The 27,621-nt window shown below is 41.5% G+C and overlaps 1 protein-coding gene across 8 annotated transcripts; it reads right to left on the reverse strand.

Annotated features, from left to right (window-relative positions):
- Positions 1-67: 67 nt before the first annotated feature.
- trip12 (thyroid hormone receptor interactor 12) lies at positions 68-27,491 on the reverse strand. 8 transcript variants are annotated; one of them, XM_038693195.1, is made up of 42 exons: positions 27,390-27,491; positions 24,240-24,386; positions 23,712-23,837; positions 22,674-23,461; positions 18,788-18,893; positions 17,662-17,798; positions 17,418-17,501; positions 17,141-17,236; positions 16,907-17,058; positions 16,658-16,693; positions 16,454-16,549; positions 16,272-16,364; positions 16,027-16,188; positions 15,844-15,912; positions 15,580-15,745; positions 15,186-15,303; positions 14,689-14,845; positions 14,279-14,348; positions 13,527-13,755; positions 12,690-12,808; positions 11,956-12,163; positions 11,550-11,650; positions 10,943-11,117; positions 10,657-10,798; positions 9,215-9,406; positions 8,906-9,057; positions 8,575-8,732; positions 8,222-8,295; positions 7,907-8,106; positions 7,069-7,196; positions 5,867-6,018; positions 5,448-5,590; positions 5,139-5,295; positions 4,798-4,896; positions 4,587-4,701; positions 4,270-4,424; positions 3,274-3,438; positions 2,923-3,087; positions 2,719-2,832; positions 2,328-2,422; positions 1,812-1,915; positions 1,410-1,606 (listed from the first exon to the last, which is right to left on the reverse strand). In XM_038693195.1, the coding sequence occupies exons 2-42, from the start codon at positions 24,335-24,337 to the stop codon at positions 1,410-1,412; spliced, it is 6,093 nt and encodes a 2,030-aa protein (XP_038549123.1). In that variant the 5' UTR covers positions 24,338-24,386; positions 27,390-27,491. The 8 variants fall into 8 exon arrangements, with proteins under 8 accessions (XP_038549122.1, XP_038549123.1, XP_038549117.1 ...); XM_038693189.1 differs by having other exon boundaries at positions 14,279-14,432; XM_038693190.1 differs by lacking the exon at positions 27,390-27,491 and adding an exon at positions 27,224-27,369 and having other exon boundaries at positions 14,279-14,432.
- Positions 27,492-27,621: the final 130 nt, after the last annotated feature.

Below are 27,621 nucleotides of genomic sequence, written 5' to 3' on the forward strand. Positions count from 1 at the left end.
CTGCTGTGAAGTATTCATCAGAGCAACACGGCAAAGAAAATTTAATAAAATTAACAATAAAACAAACATGAGTCAAACAGTTACTTTATTTATGTTCAGGTAAAAACATGAACCTGATGCAGTAAATTATTGCAGATCTTAGAAACCAGCACATGAACGATTGCGCCAGGAGAACATACAGTGGCGCCCTCCCCTGGCCACAGACTGCAGGTGCACACCACGGTTTGTTCCAAGCCAGCAGTGCAAAGAAAAAATAATAATTATCAACTACAGCAAGAAATAAAGACAATATAGAAAATTAAAAAAAAGAAAAAAAAAAGAAAGAAGAACAAACGGTAAAGCAGACATTCCCACCTCAAACCGGGTGTGAAACTGCATATAAACTTTATTCCATAAATGAACTTGAAATGCTATCTGGCCATGAAACGATAAAATGCGACCAGCCAAATTTGTGCCCAGCTACATTATGTGTGTTGAGGGTTGCTCAGAGCTTGGTCTACCAAGATAACCCTATACATCCGGTAGGGCCCAACAGAAAGACACTAACTCTATCAAAATAAGAGCAAAACAAATTTACCTGATCAACACATTGGTTACAAGTCTTCATCTGAGCTGAAGCTCTCTATAATAAAGGAGGCCAGAACACAATCGCAACTTGGGTAGAAGGGGGTGAAAAAAAGACAGAAAAAAAAAAAAAAAAAAAGAAGATAATATGCGCTCATCACTACCCGCATTCAAACCAACTGCAACTCTCGTTTCCACAACTTGAAGCAAAGACACACGGGGGGCGGGGGGAAGCAGAACCAAAATGCAACACACAAACTGGGGCCAATATAATACAGAACAAAATGCCAACAGACAAACGGAGGGGGAGAGACATGAGAACAAAGAGCTATTCTATCAAATGTGTAGAATGAGCAAAGTCTGCAAATTTGTCTGTACAAATGATCTTTGGAGCTAAAGTAAACCTAGCTTGCTCAATGGACCCCCCCACCCCGACCCCCCCTCCCCTTCTCCCCGACACCCAGTGACATTTGTCCGCCACTCTGGAGAGGAGACATCCCTTTTTTTAAATATCACATAGCAATGCAATTTAAAATGTCACCCAGATGTTTTCATCTTTTTTAACATTACTCAACTACTGATATAAGTTTGACTCTCTCTTTTTTTTATATTTTAAGTTCTGTGAGTCATGGAACACCTTTCCATGTTTGTATTTTTTATATTTTTTTTGAGAGACAGGGCCAGCAAATATATATATTTAAAGTCTTAATTTTTCTGCAAGCTGCTTTCTCTAACAAGAAGGCTGTACACGTAGCCTTAATGTGTGTGATTACAAAAAAACTAAGAAGGAAGTCATGATTTCATCAGTCGCTGTAGAAGGCATTTGAATGTGAGATGTGGCGAGATCAGGAAAGGTGGAAAGACTGCTGGCCCTCGCGAGCCGCAATCAACAGTTTCTCTCGCATGGTCTCTATGCTGGAGTAGTCAGGCAGCTTCAGGTAGTTGACACAGGTCATGACTGAGGGGAGGAAGTCATCCGGGTTCTCTGTCGACTCGAATGTCTTCCTCACAATCGTCAGAGGCGGATTCAGGCTGCGGAAACCTGAGACACAAGAGCAACACCGGGTTGTCAGGCCAGGTGTAGTACACGGCTTCACATTTTATATATTCATAAAACATCTAATTTTGGCTAATGCTAGGCTATTTTAAGTCAAGGATCTCCTTACATGTTATGACACTGCTGTTTAACAACGTTTCCATCTGACCTGCTTTGATGAGTTTGTGTTTTGTTATGTGAGATGACTCACCTCCGACAGGCAGTCTGGGGCTCCCTGTGACAAACTGCAGGAAGAGTCTCTGCTGCTCGGCATCGAAGCTGCTCAACACCTCAAACAGGAAACGTACGGCGCGACTGCAAAAACAATGGATGAAACAGGAGGCCAGTGTTTACTTACACCTACAGTGTTATGTTGTGAGTAAGAACAAGTAGCCTGGACCCATATTACATGGATTTCTACAATAAATAAAATGGAGTTTGATTGTGGTGAACTGGTACAATTGACCATTAACACTAGCAATGCTGACTGACTGCTGGACATGACCGCCACATTTGATATGGAGTTTCTGATCTGCTATGGCTACCTCAAATGTCACATACAGATCATCTGGCTGGTGTAACACGCTACATGAAGCCTCTTCATTGGTAAACTCTCTTGGCAAAAGCCAAACAACTGAGGCTTATGTGACTTTGTTGGTATTTTTTTGAGGCAACCCTTTCCTGTTTTTCCAGTCTTTCAAGAGCATCATGGGCTCGTCGGTCTCACCTGTCGTGTGTGTAGCCGTGGTCCGGTCGACAGCACTCCATCAGTGTCTTGACGTCCCACGTCTCTGACTTACTGCCACACAGCAACTGGTCAAGCTACAGCAGGAGAAGAGGGACAATGAACAGCCAGACACTAATAACACTGCTGCTATAAGTTAGCCACAGACAAAAATTTTGCTGTGGCAAAAAATCCAACAGTGTAAACAATACCGCTTCTCATTAACCAGCCAAAACATTGTTCCTGAACTCAGATGGTTGTGCACCAACCAACATCTCTATTGAATTTAGAGCAATTGCTCATCAGTTAATGTAGTTATAAATGTTTTTATTGACTGCACCATACTATTGTTGCCCCGACTGACAGAAGAATGAAAAACCGCACATTTGTTTACCTCCTCTGGATAGAAATACTGCAGGTGATGCAAGGGGAAGACGGACTCAAACCCTTCCCTAAATGACTCAAACTGTCTGGACACTCCTTCATTTAGAGTCCAGTACACCACCAACTGGAAAGAGAGGAGAACAGAAAAGATTCACTTCCAGAGGAACAATAAAGACTGACAAAGAGGTAGAGTTGCTAAAACTGTATGACGTACCCTGAGGTACTCCTCCAGGTTGTAGATTGTGACTGGGACATCTTTGCCGCCCTTTTTCAGCTCAATGTTCGGGAATCCTGGAAGGGTGAAGTCCAAACCCAGGTCCTCCACTGAGCAGCCGTTCATGTTCAGGCTCTCCAGTGCCTGCTGTAGGGTCTCTCTCGTCTGTTACACACAAACACAGGTCAGCCAAGAAACAGACTGAGAAATACTGAAGCAGACTTGAGTTTTAATTGTGTGATGTGTAGAGTACTACAATGGAGACTCATGATGGCAAATGCTTTCATGAAAACCTGGAGCACCACTAGGAGAGACTCCAGGACTACAGAAGTGCTCTGTGCCGTGCTTCACCTGTGATCGGTCCTGCTCCAGCCTCTTCTTCTGGCGGATAATATCCTCCAAGTGATGGATGGACTTTGCCACACCGGGATCAATGTTCACCAGGTCATGGGAGCTTATAGACATCTCGTGTCGCAGCATCCACTTATAAAATGGCAGCCCTAGCGGCAGGTCCAGCTGGGAAAAGGAGCAGGAGGAAAAGTGTTTCAGAAAGTTAGTTTAAATAAAAACACATTTGGCAACACATGTACATAAAAAGGAATGTTTTAAATGCTGTAACCTGTCAAGCAGACACCTTAATCATGCCTGAAAACTAGGGGTGTGACGTGAGATTAAATTGTGACGAGATTTCTCGTCAAGTAAAAAGCTCACTCACTCTCGCAATTGACATTTTTCACATGCTGTCAAGCCACACATTAATTTTCCTCATGCAGTTAAATACAAATGTATAACTGATAAGATAAACTCCGGAGCTAATCAACTCTGCCCAGCTGATGCCACACTGGCATACGCCCTGATAGAAATCAACCGCACCGCTCACGCTGCAAGTCCAGACAGCTGTGACGTGTGGTAACTGACTGGTAGAGTTTTGCAACAAACATCTAAAAGCTGACGCGCAACTTTGCTCTGTTTGGGACTGTGAGCTGCACTTTCTTAAGTTAACGTGTGGAGTTGTGGTGAGATTTCTGCCTGATCACAAGTGTTTCACAGGAGGGAAAAGTAAATCATGACTCAGTAGGATGATTTTAAAATGAGAAAAGTACATCTACAGGAGACACCGATCTGAAAGCAACACAGAATGACAGAGCTGCACTGCATTATATTCTGTTAAAGTTAGGCTAAAGATTTTGAATTGTCACCTAAATTAAATCACCATAAACAGGTGCAGAATATTTCATCAGACTGCAGGAAATATAATGCCAGAGGAGCACTCCAAAATGCCTATGCTGAGTTGAAAACATGAGTCTATTAACAAAGATAAGCAGAAAATAGAATAGAAACCATTACCAGTCTGAAGTCCATTATGGCTTTGGCCATCAGCTTTCCTAAGAAACGGAACTTCATTTTGATTTTGGCTATGTGCGCTGGTTTGGTTGTCCTGCCAAAGGGAACAGCAAATAGTCCTCTGGTGCTGAACATGTACTTAGTTCCCTCTTGGCTTCCTGTTAGGGCAGAGTAAGTCAGGTAAAATTACCTACATAGACCACAACAGCATCAATGGGGATGCATACATGACTTTAAAGGAATTTTACTCTGGATATCAAGTGAAAAGTAAAAGCTAATATCCTGTGATGGTCAGGGTTTACACTTTAAGAATGTGGTACCTTTAGGATTGGCCAATGTGACCTCTTCGCCCCTCCACAGGCCAAGATCAGCCCGCTGAAGCTCCTGAGACACCAAAGCGTAGAACTCCAGAGTGGGCCCGAGACCCGTGCCCACCTGAAAGGAGAAAGCAATTAGAAATAATGACAATAATTTTATTGCACCGTAGTGCAAGTCATAGTTCGGTTCTAACATGGCAGATATTACAGGTACCTCATTCTCATACTGAATCTCCAACATTGCCCTGGAGCTGCCAAGGTCCTGCATCACAGACTCAGCCTGTTTTAGCAGCTCATCACGGTTTATTGTCCTCTGAAAACGCATGAAAAGGGAGGGGAAAAAAGAAGATTAAGTCAGGTTGGAAAAGAAAAAATTGATACAGATATACCCAAAAAAAAATATAGATTCCAAAAAGTAAGCATTTCAAAAAAAGAAAAAAAAATATATATATATAACAAATTTGAAAGAACACAGTCATCAGTTTGCTTTATACTATATCATCATATATCATTTTTGAAATTGGTGGATTCCATTAGATGAGTCACTACAATTACCTTCTTCCTGTCAAGACGAGGTGCAACTCTGCTGTCCTGAGAATCTGACTGGTTGATCTCTGGGTTTGTGTCCAGTAGGCGTTGCATGGCTCTGTCGCGATCAAAGGCAGTTACATAGAATAGCATCTGCCGGGTGTCGAAGGGGAAGAAGAAAGGGCTGTAGAGAGAGAAGGAGAACAATGTACATGTGAAAAAAGTCATGTCAGCCAAACACATCAATGCCAATATCTGTAGTCAACCTGTAGAATACAGGTGAAAGATCGGATTAAAATTTCCTCCTTTCGGTTAAAAGTATAAAACCACTTTTACCAGGTCTTTCCAAGCTCAATGAGCCAAGTAGGGATGTTGCCCGTCATGATGACGAGCGGGTCTTGTAGCTGACGATTAGCTTTGGCTGTCAGCTTACTGTTGATGAACTCACTGGTAGGGATAATTTCCTTACACACAGCATTCTGCAAAACAACCATAAATATTAATTTTACTTTATACTTTATGTATATTTAATGAAATTTAATGTCAATTTAAAGCCTGGGACATTACATATAGAGAAAGCCATAAATCAAGACAATATTTTTCATTTAGTAATTGAGCAATATCAAAATGGATCTGTATATTTATATAACCATTGCTAACTTTTCACAGCTTTAGGAGCTGATACAAGCGGAGTTAGTATGTGATAACATGGCATGTTGGACAGAAACAAGCGGCCTTGCTCTTGTAGTTCTTACTTCATATAAGTAGAACCAGTATCTACTGATGGAGTGCAGGACCCTCAGCAGCAGGTTGACCTCTAAAGAGGGGTCATCAAAGGTTATGGTCTCTGGTGGCTCCGAAGTGAGGTATGTCTCTAAGGGATTGATGACACTGGGACACACACCATCTGGAAGTGATGGGAATAAACAGCAGTAATAAGGTTGACTGTACAGATTGAGCTTTGTAAGAAATAAACAACGAGAAGCTGTGTGATTTAAACACTGACCACATGCTTAGAATATTGTCTCTATCTGGTCACTTAACTCCTTTCTTATTTGTAAACATCATAACTGGGAATTCCTCAGTTAAAAATAACTTTGCTGAGCCTATACCCTGACAATGTGAAACTTGAGAGTTAATTTACGGCCACTGCTCTACAGTGCGACCATTTCACTCGCATGTGCACCTAAAAATAGTTACGTGCAGACCAGAAAAATTATTTACGAGTACAATGAGAGAGTAAAGACTACAACCTACCGTAATAATATTACCTACCGCAAGCCAATATTTAACTCATCAGTCATTTATACTAGTTACTCCTCCAGGATGTGGATAATACATCTGCAGTGGACAGAGTCAGTAGTCAGAGCCAGGACACCAATGTGTGCTCCTTCTAGCTGCCTCCTCCTGTGAGCAACACATTCTCCCTTGTTCTATTTTACTGAAGTTACAAATATTGTTCAGTAATCGTGTTTGCATTAAGTGTGGTGTGGTTTGGGTGGGTGCTGTTGGTGTGTCATGTATCCGTCCCTGGTTCAAAAAATACAAGTCCCACAAGCCGCAATGCACCAATCACAGTTCAGTTTTCTGTGATGAGCGATCATTCTGAAAGCCGTTTAATATTTTTTAAAAAGCTTTGACAATATTTTAAAAAGGCCCATGCCAAGTGTCCAGATACCAGGGTCTTCACCTCCATATTCCTCCAATGGTTTCCCATGATAGTTACACACAAGGAGAAGAAGGAGCACACATACACGCAGTATATAAATTATTTATAACCTCTGTAACTTAAACATTTTTCACTGTGCACCTAAATACCCTTGTGTGATCCTAAATGTGCTCCTTGGGAAAAAGGTTAGCGTGAAGCCCTAATTAAAAGGTAAAAGAAAAGAAGATGAAACGTATTTTGTCTCAATCTGCACTGGACCAGCAGCTGTAATGTTTCAGAGCTAGTTACCATGCCACAGCTCATCCTGCTTCTTGGCGTTGCGAGGTGAGGTCTTGGTGGGGGCAGTCTGGGCTCGGCCCCTCTTTCCACCCACAGCGTCTTTGCTGCCATCCTCGTCCTCTCTGACAGGCTTATACCTGTCCGGAAACAAGACGGGACATTGGGTCTCTGTACGCTTTGATGATCAATGCCTCGTTTCAACTCTAGACTCTGGGTCTCTGAACATTTTAAAGAACAACAGCACTAAGGCCAATAATCATTTGCAATCACGTGGTTAACCAGTGTCCATGTACTTACAGTGTATCCCACAGGATTTTCAGAGACTGTGGTGGGGCGACCTCAGACCCTCTAGAGGGGCCTGGGGCCATGCTCCCCCAGAAGAAACTTTTTTACATTTTAAAAGTGAAATGCATCAATCTAAGGAATCGACATTAAGAGGCTAGATGTATCAAGAACTATTTTGTGCTCTAGAAAAGAATTTAAATCACATCCAGCGTTTTTTGGGTTTCTGGAATGTAGTTTTTTGTTTAACTGTAATTATTTTTTTTTTTTAATAATTCAGAACAAGATTATAATGGATTTATAGTTTGAATTTAACTTCACTATGCTATATTCACTCAATAATCTCACTGGAAAGAAATCTAGAATGTCAGTAAAAAAAATATTCCAGATATCAAAATTACACAGATGTCTGACACTTCAAGGACTCGCTCATGACATTTACACCATTGAATCTCAAAGAAGCGACAGTGAAGGTTAAGAAAGTTGCAAGACGCAGAACAGACTAAAAGCATACGTAAAGAACCAGTTAAGATTTAAAAGAGAAAAAATTCATTGGCATTTTTACCATATTGTGTGCGTTTTGGTCCAGATACCAGCTCGCCCAAGTGGGTTAGCCTCATCGTCCGTCGACTCCCTTTCTTCTTCTGCCTGAAGACTATACTGCCGTACAGCCTGGTATACTGTCATGTTGTATGGTAGCAGGTGGTCACCAATGTAGAACTGTAGTCTGTGACGCACACTGCCAGAATTCAGGAACTGCGCCGCCTGAGTAACCAATAAATTACATACACGGCTTATTGATAATACCGAACTGACAGCAGGACTTGGCTCTCAATACACATCAACACATGATTAAGTTTGTATGAAGGGCATCACATACCAGTGATTCATCGATTTCATCATCTGAACCGTCGTCATCACTGTCTTCATCCTCTTCTCTGATACGACCATAACCTGTACAAGATATCAAGTTAGCAACCCGACTAAAAAAAAAATTAATAACCCATTATAAGAACGGTAAGAAGGACAACTTCACATTTGGAAAATGTGGAGGGAGAACAGGTGTGTTAGGCTTTCCACCTGGGGAAAGCTGGCAGGGGATCAGCTCGAGTCTCATACACACACAGTTCTGGTGTACCTCTTCCCTGTTCAGAGGAGCTGCTAGTGGGCTAATCTGTATTAAAAAGCACACGGTAGTCTACAACCTCCTAAATGAATGGCATGATCTCTCACCTCTGACAACGAGATATCTCTCGATGGCTTGCACCAGGGCCAGGGGGTCTATCTTCACAGGGCCGCCTTTCCACTGTTTAACATTAGTGCAATCTGGGTGTCTCTGCAGCTGACACTTGAGCTGATGTGTGTTGAAGAACTTCAGTGCCTGAGAGCCCCTGGAGACATAAATTAAACACACATTTAAAAAAAAAAAAAAAAAAAAAGAAGAAAAAAAAAAATACTACTACTAATAATTATACACACACACACACACACACACACACACACACTATGAAGTGTTTGAATATAAAGTTATTCTGATCAACAAATGTATGATAAACCCACAAACCTGCTGCCATTGCCGTTACCACTGGGGAAATCATGCACTTTGACAGGGAACTGTTCAATTTGGCTCAGGCAGCTGTTTATTTTGTGCACCAGTGCAAGATAAGGCCCGTTCTCTGTTGGGTCCAGACGACCTACAGGCTCCAGTCCTGGAACCTGCAAAACAAATGGGAGGTGGAAAAAAAGATTCAAATTAAATGACACTGCCAAAACCATAACATAGTTATATAATTCTTCATAATCTACTTCACAATATCTCTCACACACACACACACACACACACACAATACACAAACACATTCTAGTGTCTCACCGGACAGCCAGCAAACACATTGAGGAACCTCTTGAGCCGCACATCGCGGCTGAGCAAGTCTCTGTCGTTACTGGAAGTCAGGTAGACCAGGAGCTGCTTCACCAGCCCACTGTGCTGGATCTCAAAAGACGACACATCAGATTCTGATACAATGCTGGAGATCTCCACCAGGCACTCCATACCACCGTCCACCTGGGAAACGGGAACATAATACATCAGAAGAGAAGTCTCAATTTTGCTAAGCAACATTACTTGATACACTCAATTTTATCCAAATAAATACAATTTGAATGTCTGTATCTCTCTGGGTTTCCCAGGGTTTGTCCATCTTTCTTAAGGACAAATCTTTGTAATGGTGCTTTCAGACCAAAAGCGAAGTGAGCGTTCGGGGTGGTGAGTTTACATGCAAAGTCAATGCAAAAACGCGTAGAGCCACAATTTCCTGTCAGGCGGCGTGAAGGGGGCAGGGCTGGCGACGCGAAGGAATTCGCATGACGCTGAGTCGCGATAGCCTATCAATGTTGAGATTGTCTGTTCGTCACCAACAGCTTCAGAGCGTTGTGTGGAGAGGGCCAGGGAGAGCGGGCAATTGAAAATCTGCAGGCCGGCTGAGAGCTGCTAAACTTGGGCTAGAGGAGCAGGGAGCAGCGCTCCAGGTTTCGGACAAATAAACACCCGTGGTCGGACTGGGTTTTCCTCTGACAACTACACCGTTTGCTCAAGGGAGGAGCTTGGAGTAAACCGCTTTTAGTAAATTAGCTTTTTACTTTATTTTTTATTACTACAACATTGATTTATCTTCAATCGAGCATCTCGGCAGCTAGCTTCCGTGCACATCCGGTTCCAGTGTCGTTAGCGTCGTTTGGCACCACTTCATATTTATATTTTTTTAAAAAACGTACAAAACTGGACATTGCTGGGAGAAAAGAAAGTGAGGAGGTTGAACTACCTGGTGAGTTCAGAAAACATGTGTATGTAACTTTATTCCAGCTATCGTTGTACTTTACTGGGACCAAGTTAGCATAGCATAGCCCTGAGCGATCTGAACTCCATTCAGAAAACAAACATTTTAGAAGTTGTTGTCCTGCTGTCATGCTGACAGACCTGACAAAGCATGAATTCATATGTTTAACAAAACTGCATCATATTGTAGTTATTTCGGCATCAGTTAGATCCGTTTATTGCAATTTAATCACAGCAAAATGTTTACTTTGGGTTCATACAGTTGTAGTATTGGCGAGTTGTGTTTATTCACGTCATTGCATTAAAATCGCCTTCTCGCATTGTGTGTGAACACTTGCAGCGAATGTACTCACGTGAGGAAAGCATCGCGAGGCGAAAATTCGCGTTTGGTCAGAATGCGGTACAATACATTTTTTCATACATGGGGATTTTTGTCATCTCATGCTTGCAATTCAATAAAAGGAGAGTTTATGTTTTACCTGCAGGTTGAGCTGCTCAGTGGCTGTGCAGAGTCTCTGGAGTACATTCAGTGCAGGGTTGCTGCCGTCTACATTTTCAGAGTTGAAGTAGCGCTCCACAAACTTACTTGCCTGTTCTTTGATCCAGGCCTTTATTTTGTCTCTACACAAGAGTGATAGGAAAAAAAAACCTTTAGAGTCCATACATTAACCCCGCTCTCTCTCACACACACACAGCCTGTGACTGACAATTCTGAAATTTTAATCATATAGGAGTGGAAACTTTCTTCATTTACTCTCATCGTACCTGTTATTTGAAATTGAGTCCTTGGGAGGTGCCCGTGCCAGGCCACTCACCCCCGCTGTGCGTGAGGGCTCTGAGTTGGCATTGTTGGTCTGGGCACCCAGCTTGCCCCAGGTCTTGGGATTAAGACTGGCCAAGAAGGATGATTTGGGTGACTGAGTACTGGTAGGGCTCTTGGCTGTAAAGAACACAAAAAAGGTACATTAGGAGGGTCATCTACAGGCTAAGAATATATCCAAGAGCACATAATGTCATATCATTTCAGGACCACTGCCAAAAGTCACTGAACAGCAACATTACAGACGATTGTGTAGTGATTGGTCCATCACTCATTGCTTATGTAATGATACAAAATATATTACAAAAGAGAAAATACATTTAATACATTTGGTAGCAATGGTGTTTGAGATGTGTTTTGGATAAAAGGTGGTCCTTAATTAGCATATTCATGGTTTTGGTTATTCTCAAAAACAAAGGAGTAGCTGTGCTTTAAAGCCTTACTCAATAGTTATTTTTTTTAAAAATCATATTGGACAAAATATCAATTGTGCTTTTCACACGTCAAGTGGGGATATTTAAACATCACACACATGTTGGCAGCAACACTTACCCTGATTGTCTACTTTATCATCATCTCTAGGGGGAGAGTATTTGGGCCTTCTGGGCCCTCTTTTAGGTAGCCGTTTCCTCTTTAGGACATCACTTAACCGCCTTGGTGGGGGAGAAAGCAATTAACAGAATGCTCTTGGGATTGAAATACATTGAGAAACAGCAGCATACATGATTGCTCAATTGACACGACACCGTCTAATAAACTTGGATTTTCAGTTTCCAATTTGTAGAGCTAGTTGTCAGACAAGAAACTATGTTCCAGCTGTTTTTACGTGGTTTAACACAGGATGTAATTTGTGTTTGAGCTTAGTTTCCAGTGTGACACTGAATTTGGACCTGAGCTAGAAATGTATTCTTAAAACACTTCTGTAAACAGCCAAAGCCACACATGGCCACATACTCACCCCTGAGGGCTGAGGTCCAGTGAGTCATCCATGCTGTGCTGGAAGCTGGGTGAACCCAGATCAGGAGTTGCATTATTTGCAGATGTGGTGGATGCAGTACTGATGGTGGTAGTGCACAAACTGGCAGTACCACTAGGACAAGCCTTCGGGGGACTAGTGACTAGAAAGCTCTCAGACTCTGACAGGTTCTTCACCTGGTGCATCACACCTGGAAGAGAAAGAATTGCATTTCATATCGTCTACAGTCTTTACAAAAACAGCACAATACACAGCAGCTTCTTGTCTGTTAGACAAGAATCACATGGATCTGGCTGAGGAGAATGTGTCAGCATATATGCCAGCAATGAGAGGAATAATGCACCGGAAAGGAAAACACTGGTAATTGATTTTACTGACAAAATAAAATGTTTACAGACTGCAGGAAACCATTTGCCCTGTGGACTTTTTTGTCTACTGTGGAATGGCATCTGTAGTTATGAATAAAAAATTTGATTTTGGGGGTGAATCTCAACCACTAAAGCTTCTAGCTTCCAGCTGCGACATTTTCCACCAAAGACGGCCTAATACAAAAAGTGACCGGTTTATAGCTGTTCAATACTGTTCATATTCGAAGCAACTTTGACATGCATTTTAGGAGATGCTCAGGCTAACACTTGTCTTTTAATGACTGTAGGTCATCCACTCTGGTGAGCAAGCAAGGTGATACATGGGTTTTCTGTGGGATTATACACTACCTTCTCTTCTGAAATAGACACTGAAGACATCAGGCAGCTTCTGCATGAGGATCTCAGCCATCTGCAGAGAACCCACTACAATCTTCAGATCCTGGCTGGACAGCATGGAGGCAATGTGACTGTAGAAACAAACATACAAAACAGAGCCACAAGCGGCCATTCCAGGTTCAGACCTTTATCCGCTCAACAGAAGGAAGCAGCTTGATCAGCCAAAATTAAGGCAGCAGGCAGAAACGAGCAGGTTTCAGGCTTCACAAAGCGGAGCAAAGTCACTTCAGCTAGTTTAATTCTGCTTGAAGAAAGAGTGATACCAATTACATACTTGTTTCATCACCACAATGTATGCAGGGTTTAAAGGATTGCGCTCTCAAAGTTCAGCCATTTGTCCCCCCTTCTTCGGATTTGAACAAACCTCAGTGTGTGTGTGTTCGGGAGATGCAGTATGTCGCCATTCAGTGAGTTTTCAATCAGGATTGCTCAAGACATCTTGAGTTATGAGCAAATGTGTGGTTGGCCACACCCAATTACACCAATAAATATGGCACTTCAGATTTTAGTTAAAAGTTGACTTTTCCCAAACACAGACTGAAGATATCTTCCAAGACATATTATACTTGGACAAACTGTTAATTAGTTATGGGCAATTTCCTGTTGGTTGATGGCGGACATGTTTATCGCTCATTTGTAATAGAACTGTGTTGCGGTTTAAACCCAACTATTATTAGTAATTTCTTGGTGTCTTAGAAATACTACAAATTATTAACATCCTTTAAGACAATCTTCCAATCCTGCTTTAATGTCAATGTTAAAAGGAAGTTACAGCCCAGGCACTGTTACCTGGACACAGCATGGTTCCTCAGCACATCCTTTAGCAGCTCTGCATCAGCAAAGTAGATGATCCTGAGGATGGCTCTAAGGCACTTGTGTCTGACAGCAGGGCCAGCCGATGAGCTGTACACCTCATACAAGACCCCAAACAGAGTTTTGATAAAGCACTTTGCCAGCTCAGGGTCCTCCTTCATCAACTGGGCTCGAGCGTCTTCTCGACGAACCTCCTGGTGGCTCCCTGAAGACAAACAAACAATGAACAGGTCAGGATTATTTCCTCCAACCCACTGCGACTGTCACACATCAGCTGTCACTCAGTGGAGAAGCGGTGTTATACACATCAGGTACATGTCAGGTAAACACATGCACACATTTGGAAAAGACATGGCAACAGACTGACTGCAGCTTGCTGCTGACTCCTCCATCTCTGTTAAAGCAGGGATAACAGCTGCTTTTATATAAGAAAAAACAGGAATCAACTTGTGAATTTCACAGACACTCATGCATGGATATTTACCTGATGATAAAATAACAAGTAAATAATGTAGTTAACAATGAAACATTCCTCTTTGTTTGCCATGAAACTGGGTCACAGACGCTGAGAGCTCAATACACAAATTTTTGGTGGGCCTTTCCTTTAAGACTTTGATAAATAGGTCAACCCACCAAGTGTTTCTGGTTGCTCTTTTGTTTTAAGATTAAATAGAAAAAACACCAGCTTTTTCCACATAAACCGTAATTTGCAAAGATGACTGTATTACCTGTATTGGGGTTGGCAAGAGGATTTGGTTTCCTCTGGATACCGCGTGCTGTTCCTGTGTCTTCATTGATCTGCTGCATAGAGTTGAAGTCAATTGTGTACACACGACCCAGGGTTGACAAACTAATCTCATCCTCCCCGTTCTGGTGGGCTGTCTGCAGGGCAAGATAATCACCAAATATACCTAACGTCACTATCAGATGTGGATAAGCCCCACATAACTGTGTGTAAATGTATCTTATTTATTTATTTATATTTATATATAAATAGACTGAATGTTGTCAAGTAATGTAATGCAACATTTTAAACGATTCAATCCATTTGTCAACCTTAGAGATAATTATCTTGTAGTGTAACAGAGGTCCTGAATGACTGACTAGTATTTCAACACTGATTGACTGATGCATTTACCTCAATGATGCGGCTGTCGATGCGGTTGTAAGGATGCCACAGTCCCCTGTCATCCCTCCACTGCCAGATCGCTCCCTCTGTTGTCTGGGCACTGCCTTTCTTCAGCATTACATCAACTGCAAAGATGCCCTCTCTAGGCAAGCAGGGCATCAGCTCACTGAATGAAGAAGAGTGGTTTCAGAAAGTTAAATGGGTTTAATTTTTCTGTAAAGAATACTATCTGAGGTTCAAGGTCAGGGAGATGCGGGAATAACGTGTGGCACTGCTGTAGACCATCAGTGCGGCAGAGAATACTGCTATAAGATTTTGTAAATTGTACAGAGGACAATATAACATTTTACAGGCTTCCAAGTTTAGCCATAAGACGTGTGTTTTTTCCTAATTCAATAAAGAGTTAGTGCCCCCAAATACCAAAAAAGGGAATATTTTTCCCCATACTGCTCAGTGTGATGCACTAACACATAATACTGAAAAGAAGGCAGGTAAATAGATTTTACCATATGAGGGAGGTCAGTTCATAGAGCTCCTGGGGGCTCCGGGGTACCAGTTCAATCTGCTCCTGGCAGCTGCCATTTGACGCACCACACAAGAGGAAACGCAGTGTTTCTGCTATGTCTGTATAGAAAAGGTAACAAATACATTTCTGTTAGTTACCCTGTTGCATCTTAAACACATAATATTCCTACAACACTTCCGCTGAAAGTTTAAGACTGAAAATGTTTTTCCACAACATTTTGTCCTGAATCAAAATTTGAGACCGCAATAAAAACTGTATCCTTTGCTACTGTACACTTTTACACAATTTACAATTCCAAGTACAATATAAATTTGCTAACAGTATTGACAGAGGGGGCAAGTGTGGGGGGGGGCACATTGGTGTGTGTTACTCACTCTGTTTCATAAGCTGGACTGCCAGGCAGGGGCAGTTGGAGCACATGAGGGAAAACATGCGCACCACCATTATAAACATTCCCGAGCTGAGCACAGGAGGGGTCACTACCAGCAGCTGCTGAATGTTGGTCAACAGGTCCCGTGATGCCACCTCCTGCAGCAGGTTCTATTGATTTAAACAGACACACACGCATGTGCATTAGCTGGGAAGTTTGATGGTTAATGGAGAGAATACAGAAACGGTCTTAATTTTGAGGTACAAACCTCTTCATGCTGAAAGTTGTCCACCAGCCTGGCGAAACAGAGACAAGTGCTTTCGACAGATTTTTTATCCTGAAAGAGGTAAATTATAAATTAATAAATTCACATAGCCATTAGTGAATCTTTACAATAGTTTACACTGCAAAGCACCAGTATACGGAGGTCATGACACAGAGAAAAACATACCTGGTGTGTGAGTCTCTGAGTCAATAGCGGCAGAGAATCAGCAACAAAGTGAAACTCATCTGGAGTAATGCTCTGGCAGCAGTTGGCTGCAATGGCCAAGGCATTCCTCTGAGCATTGATGCTGAAGAACTCTAGGTAGAGGAGGCAGTCAGCGAGCCCACCCTGTGAGGCATGAAATAATACCATTATTGTGGTGGCAAACAGATTTAAGGCTATGACAAAAAGAGCAAAAGTGCAACACTTACAGCCTGCAAAATGGCTTTGCTGTGTCGCCTTGACAACATCTCCAAAGCAGTGAGGGCCTGCTCCGCAACATCAATAAACTGGATCACCTGAAGCTGGAGACAAGAAGGTGGAACAAAGAATTACATGAAAAGGCCACTATTACAGATTAACAAACAATTAGTGAGAGAGTGTAGTGTCTTACCTTCTCCAGGAAGACAGGAATAGCATCGACCACCACAGCAGAGGATCGAGGGAGTGCTTCCATCATGTATGTGAGTGCCCGAGAGGCATGATTCATCTGTGTGCATGGATAAAAAGGCATGCAAGAAAGCAGAGGCATTACAAAAATGAAAAAGTCAATCAAAAGACAACTACATTTACGGCCATGAAAGTTCATTATACTCACAATATCAAAGTTATGCTCCATTTGTAACAGAGTGATCTGTGAAAGAAATATTTAATATGCAATGAGGTTAGTGGGAACTGAAAAACGACACAGACAACGTTTAGCATGTTTATGATGTACCATGTATGTATGTATGATGGGTTTAACATTTCACAAAGCAAATGAAAGTGTAGGTGAGTTATAGCCGCAAAACATACAGGCAAGAAAAGTATAATGGAGAGATTAATGACCAAACAAAGTAAGACTAACCAAAGCGGGCACCACACTCTTGACAGGGAAGCCACCAAGTGTTTCCTCATTGCCCATCACCAACAACTGGCACATCTCAATAGCAGCTTGGAGCTGCTGAGACTCGTCACCTGTGGCCTGCAGGCCCTGTAGTAGCTGCTGAGCCTTGGAGCCTAGAAATAGAGGGGCAGATTTTTTCAACAGTAATTCAGAGGATGAAGAACACTGATGTAAGGGTAGGAAGGTTCTACTCACTGGCTCCACTGCCAATGGTCCTATGAAACAGCTGCGACATTCGGGGTCCAAGGGGCCCAAAAAGATGTGGGGGGAGACCCCTGGCCTCCAGTAGGGCTAAAGGGACAAAAAAAAAAGGTTTAGAGAGCAACTTGGTGCTTGTGATGTTATTAAACCTGAAGCTATAACATTAACCACAAGTACATTTACCCATTACATACATTTGCCCCAGAATATAGTGACATACTCTGTATAATGGTGAATTTTAGCAGCAACTGAGAGGGGCATATCAACATACCTTGAAGCCTCCCCATTTCAGAGTCATCAGATTCACTCTCTCCAGAGGTGGTCATGCCCACTGCTCCAGCAACTGAGCTTGAAGCTAGACACAGTAACAGTATTAAATCAAAAGTCTTTTAAGTCAAAAGCCTAATTTCCTTTAATAGTGTTTTTTTGTGAATTTATTCAGATGGGAGATTTAATTCCAACAGACATGTTCTACTGTCAGAATTAATAAATAAGAAAGGAGGCATGATGGGTACCTGAGGCCCCTTGAGATGCCTCATCAGTGCGAGCAGCTGAAGAGTTGGCCCCATCCTGGTTGTTGTCAGAGTCTGCCATTTTCTCCTGTCGGCGTGCGTCGGCTGCCCCGCGCTTGCCCAGGCCTGAGCCCCGCCGACTGTGACGTAAAAACAGAATGACAATGTGAGTGATAGAGTAATCACAAAATACAGTATTACCAGTCTACATCAAATAAATACACAGCAGTGGATCCCCAGGATATGTTTTTTTTCCATGCTGGATATTAATGTTGCTAATTGTGTCATACAAAAAGGTATGAGAAACAAAACTAAGATGAATCAAGACTCCTGCAGGACCATGTTGCTGTTTTAACAAAAACTGCAGCCAGATGCTTTCAAAAGATGTTGGTTGGGTTTCCTGCTACCATCAACATCCGGGTTTTTACTTGTTCTGATGGACACTGTATCGCTCGAAAACAGCGCATATAAAGCTTTATACATCTTCCAGTGGAAATTTTAGATCACTGTCCATACAGCAGATACGTTCAATGGATTCTACGTTTGGTCAACCCAAGGCTGTTCCTAGGATTTTTGGATCCTGGGCTAAACAATACCCTAATTTGGTTTTGTTAATAGTTCTATCTTTAATTGTCATGTCTGTTAGGCTGATTTTATTATTCCATAATGCCATCTTGGTTAAAGCTAATTATCCTGTGATGGCTTTTCAGTTACAATTGCTTCAAAACATCACTATTCAACAATCGAATGTTCAGTATTTTGTTCAATTATCTGATCAACAGAAAAGCAACATTTAAAAAAAAAGAAAACAAATTAACAAAATATTGTGACATCCCTTGGCATTATGATGACTTAATAAAAATGAACCTTTCAATAGAAAATGCCAGTGCCATCATCACCTTATTAGTGCTGTGAGTTTCATGTTGTTTAAACTCTCATACACTCTGGTACACCTAGCTAAAACTAATCCTGTAGTCATTTTGGAGGCTAAAGTTTGCAGAGCTGAATACTGAATAATAGAGGGTTGTTTCTAATATTTAGTCTACTCTCATTGGTGTGCACAAATCATAAAAATATCACGTACTTTAAGACATGAATATTTACTCTAAGTCATCAATGTGATTTGTACCTGGTGCTGGCACAGGAGCCCGTGGTCTTCTGGCGTGTGCTCCGCCGAAAGCTGGGGAGCTCTGCTGGAGGAGACTCGCTGCGCTTCTTAGTGGATTTTCTCAAACCTTGGGTGAAAAAAGGTGACATATAACCCACCTGTGGACTAGGCACCAACACTGCTGTCAAATTCTTTTGACTGCTATACACTCTCAATAAAAGGTCAATCAAAACATGTGATATTTGTAGTGATTTTTAGGCCAATGAAATGAATCATTTGTCATATAGCTATCGCAACTATCAGACAATATGTGGTTTGAATTATTAGAGACCGTAGCATACTTTTAAGTATCTTTTGGATGTGGTAGTTCAACAGAAAACATTCCTCCATATCTTGATTATTGCTCAAAGGTTCATCAAAAATCTTCTATGTCGCTGTTCAAGCAAAGGTCGATGCAGCGTTACCTTTTAAATACAGTAAAGGCTCTAGTGTTGCCTCTTTACAGCCCTGTACCACTGACCTGGTGGGTATTAATAGTAACCCAGCCATGGCCCTATGACAGAACAACCTTCATGCTGGATCTGTGACTCATAATTCTGTAGTACAAAAATAAACATTTAAAAAGCTAAGACCCAATGAACTACACTAATTAATCATTTTTTAAATTTCCTTTTTGTACTTAATTTGACCTTACCTTTGAATTATATCAGGTCAAGTATTAATCCCTCACACGCATCTCAGCACTAGTTTCCCTGAGATTGCAAATGAAGCTCAAATTATCTAGAGCTACTCAATGTTGGTCATATTTTCCTAATGATTAGGCTGCAGTAACATTAAACATGATCAAAATGACACTGTGCAATGAAAAGCAATGCAGAATAACACAAGTTAACTGCATAATATGTGCTTACTCACCATTTCAGCTCAAAGTCTGTGTTAAAAGATGAAGGCTGACAGATAAAAGGTATATAGAGAGAGAGATGAAGTTCTTTCCTCTTGACAGAAGCAAGCGTTTGAGTTCTCCCCTGCTCTCAAACATACCCCTAGTCAGCTGGTCGGCCAACAAGCTAAGCCAACTTAGGAGGGGTCTCTCCATTTGGGCCTAGGGCCCATGGCACAGAGCCCACCTCAGTTCCTATCCTTTCACCTACCTAGAACAGCGTGACCCCAAACTGACCTGAACAGCTTACACTGACATCACCATACACACCAAATTTTACTGCAATATCTCTGTATTTAAACTACTGAGCTGCAACTTTGCCTTCTTCTTATTAGGGATGGATATCAAACCTAAATACATACTTCAGCTTTAGCATTGCATAGTCCCAATTACAATGTACCAAAAGTTGGTCAGATATTGCCTTATTTAAATAAAATTTAGCTTATATATATATATATATATAATATATATATATATATATATATATATATATATATAGCAGTAGTGTACATGCCTGTTGATATGAAACAAGAAACTGCAGTCAACAAATGACAAAAATTTGTCAATATGAATTTAGAGACACTGTTGCCATTACACATTTTGTCCACCAAAGAGCACTGACAAAAATGCACGCTCTTTATCAAAAGTGATTGTGTTCTGAGTTTAAGATACAAACAAATTTAAAAACCTGTATCGAACTGGCTGTAATTGGTACTGAGCCTTGGCTTTCTACTGCTGCAGTCACTAAAAATTTAAAGCAACACCTGGCCAAATTCACACAGCCATTAAAAATTTAAAGCAAAGCTAATCCGACAACCTAGCTACTAGCCCAAAACAACAGAATACATTTTAAAGAAATCATAATCATACCTCAATACCACATGACAGCATCAAATGAAATATTAGCGAGTTCTTTACAGTATTCATGAAAGCAACCAAATCACAAGACTATATAAATGCCACCATAAAGACTATCTTACTGAAAACTCTAAATTTGATTCTTAGGAGTGTCTACCATACCTGCGAAATCAAACAAACATTTGTTCCACACTGACAACTGAGTGACCAGCAGTATTTATGTATTTAGCTATTCTTCAGTTTTAGGCTACTGGTACTTAAGTCTGAAATCTGAGAAAGTTCACCGGCTCAGTCAAGCCAACACTCACCACATGTGAACTAGACACGGTAGTCAAGACAAACACGCTTTATTGTATGCAGCGTGTCGCCAACTGTATTTATAAATGATACATCATTAGAGTTACACAAATGTCTGGATGAAAGCTTTGTTTCCGAAATCACTCCTTATTTACAATTTTGTGCACTATAGTTACCATCTGCCATTTATTTGAGTGTCCAAATTCTCCGTGTGCAAATGTATTAGTAGGGGTGGGAATTTCTTGGCACCTCACGATCAATTACGACTCAGAGGTCTTCTATAGAGGTATTATAAAACAATTAGATGCATAATTTTTTTCTATACAGGATCTCTGGATAATTACTAAGCATTTCATTTGCACATAAAAATCTAAAAGAAACATTTCCTAATTAGCTTAAAAGGACTAGTTTGCATGCCTAATTTACTTCATTAACCTCAGCTCCACGGTCCATCATTTCTTCAACAACCAGTTCTCAGAGTCCTCTGAAAATTAAAATAATCAGGATGTCCAGTATGTATACAGGACAGAGCTGTGCACCAGTTTAGTCTAAGCTTGTACCAGATGCTCTCAACCCTCGACAAGTAGGTAAGTTCTAATGACATACAGCTGAGCTAATTCATTTTACTTCATTACTAATTTAACTAACGTTATAAGCAGCCAAAACACATGCTGTACAGGGGAGATGTTAGCTAGTGCGGACAGCCTTCACTTTTCCAGCAGTTGGGGAAACTACAGACTTATTAACGGACACACGGTGACCTACACTGCACATTTACCGCCAGGCTGAAATTTACTGCTAATATTTTTTCTCTGCAAACTTTCACCGTCATGTTCTGCCGCTGTCCCTCTCTCTCATTCGCTCGGCCTCATACACAGGATATACAGAGGGCTGCCAAGTTTTGAGTGCTGCCACGCTCGCAGTGTGCGAGTTAAAATCATTACTTACGCATTGATGTTAATGATTGTGTGACATTTAAGTAGGGTGGTTATTCATTCCGCAGCGTTGTGGCGAATACAGGAGGAACATTGGTCTCTCTCGTCTATCTCTCCGCCACAGACGGACCAGGCGCTGAACTTCCGCGAGTTCTGTCTTTTGCGTTCCGTCAGCATTACGTTATCAAATAACATTTAAACAAGAGATTTTTTGACATTTGTTGAATCGAGCCAGAATCTTCCACATCTGCATCGCGACGCATCTGCGAATCGATTTTTTCTCTCACCCCTACTATATAGTGTCATCAAAATGCACACAATAGAAAAAACAAAAGCTGTCCATGTCATGTACACTAAGTTCTACTAACAATCCCACAATACATCACATTTTATTTAATGAAAATTACAGACTCTACACTTGTGACTGATTGTGAATGATTCTGATCACTAAGTGTCTGAAATATCAATTTACTGCTCACTACTTTATGAGGCTTAACATGAGAGCGGTTCAGAGTGAGGTTTGGTAACTGATGCTGCTTGGCTCACAGGTCCTATGACATTTAATGCTAGAGGTGTCACCTCCATCCAAGCACGTATGGCTAATGTTGCGACTACAAGCCAAATCATAACCCTGTTTAAACCCTTAAATCTTTCATATAATTACAAACCCATTAAAGCAAACCCTTCCAGATACTTTCCTCACCATGCTCAACCTTTCCTATCACTACAAGAGGGATATATGAACTTATCAAATTTTTCTGAAATAGAACTAAAAATAGTACTGAAATGTTCTCTTTAAGCTTCAAAAGAGATTTCAGCTCAGACAGTGGTGTTTCTATTATGAATGCAGAGGATCCATACACCGTTAATGACTCACTTGCTAGTTTAGCTTGTAATCCTGATGGCCCAGGTTTAGAGGTCTCAGTTTTGGAGGATCCGGGTAAGGACAGTTTAGGTTTTGGCAGGTTGACTTTGGGGTTGAAGCGTGCTGCCCACTCAAATTTTGAAGAGCTGGCGGTTTTGGCCTGCTCCTTATCGCGGGTACTACGGCGTGGGGAGGGGCTTGAGGCTGAGCGAGAGCGTCGTGCCTTGGTCTGATCTTTTCCCTGTTTGACTCGGGCACCCTGAGTGGTGGTGCTATTTGTGCCTGTGGTGGAGGAAGAGGAAGAGGTGGATGCAGAGGAGGAGGAGTCCGTCACGTTGCTACACCCAGCTTTGGCTGAGGCGGCCGATTTAGACGCCAGCTTGGTGGGTTTTGCAGTTCTGCCCTCGGTACGATTGGGGAGGGACCCAGCGGTGCTACTTAGACCGGGGAGAGAGTCCGATTTCTTCCGTTTCTGGATTGGTGAGGCCCCAGCGGCCCCGCTCTTCTTGCTCTGACCTCGACCTGACGATGCAGGTGGTTCTGAAGCAAGTGATCTCTTCTTGGACTTGGCTGCGCCTTTCTTGGTCTCTGAGGTATTGTCTCTGGGTGGTGGGAGCGATTTGGGTTTCTTGGCAGGGGTCGGTCCGAAGGTACTAATTTGGTCAGGAGCTTCACTTCTCTTCAGCCCTCTGGTGCCTTCACTCTTTGACTGGTGGACTGGTCGCTCTTGTTCTGATGTCCCTGCAGCTTCTGGCTCGTCTTGCAACACGAATGAAGCCACGGAGAGAGTAAGACCGCTTCTGCCAGGGAGCAAGAGGGACAGCAAAACACCATCTCAGAAAATTCCTCAAACTGTGAAAAGTGGTGAATTACAGTGCCACATTCATTGTACTCATTCAGATTTAGAACAAAACCCAAAAAAGGTGTACAATACTGTATTTTCTTCTTCATTATGAATTTTACTTAATCAAATTAAGTGGATATTATTGGATAAAGTACAAACCCACAAACACGCACACACAATAAGCACCAAGTAGAGAGGAGGGGTACCTTCTTGAGCTGTGCCCTCTGGACTGGCCAGTGGCTGAGCTGGCTGTGGCTTTGGAAGCCTTAGAATTAGGTCTTCTACTTTCAGGTGGGGAATTTGCTTTATGTTTTACCTGCTCTGACTGCAACCTGTAAGGTTGGAAATTAAAGAGCAAGTGACAGTGTGGGTTTCCGTAATCAAGTCACATAAAAGAGAGACTTGATCAATCCCCAAATCATTTCGGCTGACTGCATCTGCATATCCTCTGATCATTAACATCTCTGGAGTAGCAAGAAACACAGCTAAAGCAGAGTTAATCACCATTTGACTATGATAAAATAACGCATGATAAGCTTCCCCTTTGATCAAGAGGCCAATGTAATCATGCTGCATTAAATTACAATTTCAAGTAACTACAGACATATACCACCCGTGAATTAATACCCATTTGTTGAAAGGCTCAACTAACGTTCCCCACAAGCCATGATTAGTGCCTTTTACTTGGGATTGAGATTTTACCTAAAACTGGACATGTGTACAGGTACACTCACCTTCCCGTGACTGTATGGTCTTGTGGCTGGGCCGCAGCAGTGTTCCTCTGTGAACGGCGCAGTGACCCCCCTGGATTGGAATTAGGCCGGTTGGACATTGGCACCTCTCTCCTGAAGGGACATACCCTTTCTAGACACTACCATTCACTGCAATAAAAGATACAAACAACATAAGAATCCTGAACAAACGCAATGGCAAGCCTTATACCTATGCTCTCCTAGATCCACTGGGTTGTCCGTGGTTTAAAATAAGTTGCTGTGCCGAAGGTGACTGATGAAGCTCACTTCTCTAGCCCATTTCAGATGATCGGGGCATGAATCTCATGAAGTTTAAGTTTGTACATCTCCATACTTACCATACAAACTCCAATCACAAAAGAACTGACCGATCCTATCACTACCATTCGTGTAGTGGCAAAAACAGGCTGCCAGAAAGATGATGACCAAGGAACCAGACAACTCAAAATTGATATAATCGTTAGCTGTGGGAGAAGACTCAAATGATTTGTTTTTATAATCAAATATATTTCTTAGTAGTATGCTTCATTCTAAAAACAAAAAAAAAAAAAAAAAGAGTAAGCTCCACACACATCTCTAAATATTTATCACCACAAAATTGATACTTATGTGAACCACTTACATTAACCCACCAAATGAATAAACATTAACTCTGTCTATCAATTAATATAAAATTGAATATAAATTAAGACAGCATTTAAAAGAGAAGTTCAGACAACAATTGTCTCACCCTGTATCATGAGTACAGATTGGCCTATACTGTAAAGCTATCTTACTAACCCCAAGTTTGACAAGGACAACTGATATCAATGCATTCAAAATTAAAGCATTATCATAATCACTTTAAAATATTAATACAACACCCCAAGACTCCTCTGAATAATAATGAGCAAGGTCACAGAAAAATCTAAATAAACCTACCATTGGGCTGACTGCGAGTCAAACATACCACATAAAAAGAGAATTAAGTTTCAAAGAGTCAGACTCTTAATACAAAACTATTGCTATACCTGACCAAAAGAGTTTGCTGTTGGGGTAGGTTGTACTAATCATTTTTGTCAGAATATCAAAGAAAGCGTCTTTTAAATATGAAGAAGTGTAATTTATCTGTAATTCTCATGAGTTAATGACATGAGGGAACTGATACACAAAACTTCTGAATCACAACCTGAATTGTTTTTGCCATCTAGAAAACAAAGATTGGCAATTTACCAATTTAGTTAAGAGTTTAAATCATGATATCATTGATCATAAAAATACGCCACACTTGGCAAGCTCACAGGGCCATTTTAGGCCTGCACTGACAGTGCATCCTCGTCTTTGTTTATTCGTCCATTCTGACAACTGCTGCACCACAGTCGCGTATAATGTGATTAGTTGAGCATATAAGACAAATAATCGGCAGGTTTAAAAACTCGCCGGGACAAAGTTCCTATTACTACACCACTAAACAAGAACGTCAGTGTCCAATTTTTATACACATGATTTACAGAGGCCTATATTTCTGACGTAGTTCTCTACTACCAGCGACTAGCATGTTTAGCCACACATATCCTAGCAGGTCCCATACATTTTGACAGTAGCTTAGGCGCATACGTATCCACACAAAAAACTCCCACCTAACAATAGGGAATCTTCTAACCGCTGGATATTGAACAGGATGAATAAAAAACGCTAAAAGGCTAGTAACCACATACCAGAGGTTCGTTGTTGAAGTTACGTTGGCTAACGCAGCAGTGGTTACATGGAAATGCGTAGTTGGCGTACCGGTGTGTTAACCTATTTAGAGTTAGCTCCCTAACTAAACGCGCTGTCCAATCCTAACTGCTAACGTTACCTTGTTTGCACCTTGTTGTGGTATTAAAGGGAAAGGCCAAGAACAGTCCCTTAAATGGCAAATACTGATTACGTTCACCTGAGATTAGCTAACATTACACATCGAAAATGGCAGCATCGGCTGGACCGTCTTTCGAAAGCGGTTTAATGTAATATAGCTAGCAGGCTACCAGTAAACCAACGTAAGCTAACTTGGTATTCTGACTGCCATGACACACTGGTCTGTGTCTGGCTGACGATCAAGTTTAAAGGAAAAAAATATACACGTCTCAAACGCAAGTTAGCTCACCTTCTGTACCGTTTGATGGGGTGATTATATGAATATAACACAACTGTCAGGACGACAGGTAACCAGGAAGATCCAGTATCACTCTCTTAGCAACTGTCAATGCGATTGTGAGTTAGTTCGCTGGCTCTGGGGATCACTAATGTTTTCCAAGCTCACTTAAGGCCAATGCCTGCCTCTCACTACAGGCTAGCGTTTAGCTAACGTTAATGTTAGCCAGGCAGAAAAACACGTTGACTACTTACAAGCGACGTGTCAACAAAGTACATAATTAATATTTAGACTTTGGTCAAAAGGGGTCGAACAATGTCAAGTACCTTATTTAATAAAGCATCTTTATAAGTACCGAGGCTAATTATTAGCAAGCTAATGCTAGCTTAGCCAAATAAGATAACGAACGTTTCATCATTGACGGTTCACTCGCAAACACTGACAAAAATAAACAGTTGACCATTAGCTAGACACGCTATTGTTACTGCTTGGTATTAGTTAAGCTAGCTATACCGTTGATAATAAACCACTGACCTTATCAATACCGAATTAGCTACTGCAGAGCAGTCACGTAGCTGACGTTAAACGTTGTCAAACCAAACAAGAGCGTTATTACCAGCTAACCTTGGCATGCAAGCTAATTAATATTAGCAAGCCTTGTTGTCGCTGGCTAACGCATTGCCAGCTCGACAGGATGGTAATGGGATTTATGTGACAAACAACAGCTCCGTTACAACTCACGATTTCAGTCTTTTGGGAACAATTTTGTCAAGTTTTGTTGAAATTTTACAAGTTGTCTAGCTAGCAGCTAGCACGTTAACGCTAGCTAGCAAAAAGAAATGGCCTCTGATACCTTTTAGACACAAAAAACAGGAAAGCAGGAACGGGACTCGAGATATTTTCGCAACACTGACTCATAATTCCTCCGATGTATTTCGATATTGAATAGTCTCGAAGGTCCAAGAGACTGTTGGCTGAGATGTCACTGAAAATTTCTACCTTTTGTATAATGTTGTTACCTATTTGTTCCAGTGTTGTAGTTGTAACAGACAGTGCACCAGCTCCTCTTTTCTCTCTCTACCCCTTCTAGTTTCACATCAGCTGAGGGACCTACAACTGCAATATACATCCGCGTGATTCATCCGCTCAGGGACTAGTTACTTCTGATTTTTAGCTTTTGGCATTTGCTTTTATTTTTATTTTTACCAACGATGCTGCAGCGAGCACTGTCTGTATTGACCTATATATGTA

This window comes from Micropterus salmoides, unplaced genomic scaffold, assembly GCF_014851395.1.
Source record: "Micropterus salmoides isolate LMB-PRFRI ecotype aquatic unplaced genomic scaffold, ASM1485139v1 Ms_hic_scaffold_3, whole genome shotgun sequence".
Taxonomy (NCBI): Eukaryota; Metazoa; Chordata; class Actinopteri; order Centrarchiformes; family Centrarchidae; genus Micropterus; species Micropterus salmoides.

Excerpts from the sequence above, each read along its gene's own strand:
- trip12 (XM_038693194.1), bottom strand. The coding sequence starts at position 24,337 with ATGTCCAACCGGCCTAATTCCAATCCAGGGGGGTCACTGCGCCGTTCA. Across the intron at positions 15,913-16,026 it reads CTCAGAGACTCACACACCAG|GATAAAAAATCTGTCGAAAG; the intron begins GTATGTTTTTCT and ends TACCTCTTTCAG. Across the intron at positions 8,296-8,574 it reads GAGATATCTCGTTGTCAGAG|GTTATGGTCGTATCAGAGAA; the intron begins GTGAGAGATCAT and ends TATCTTGTACAG.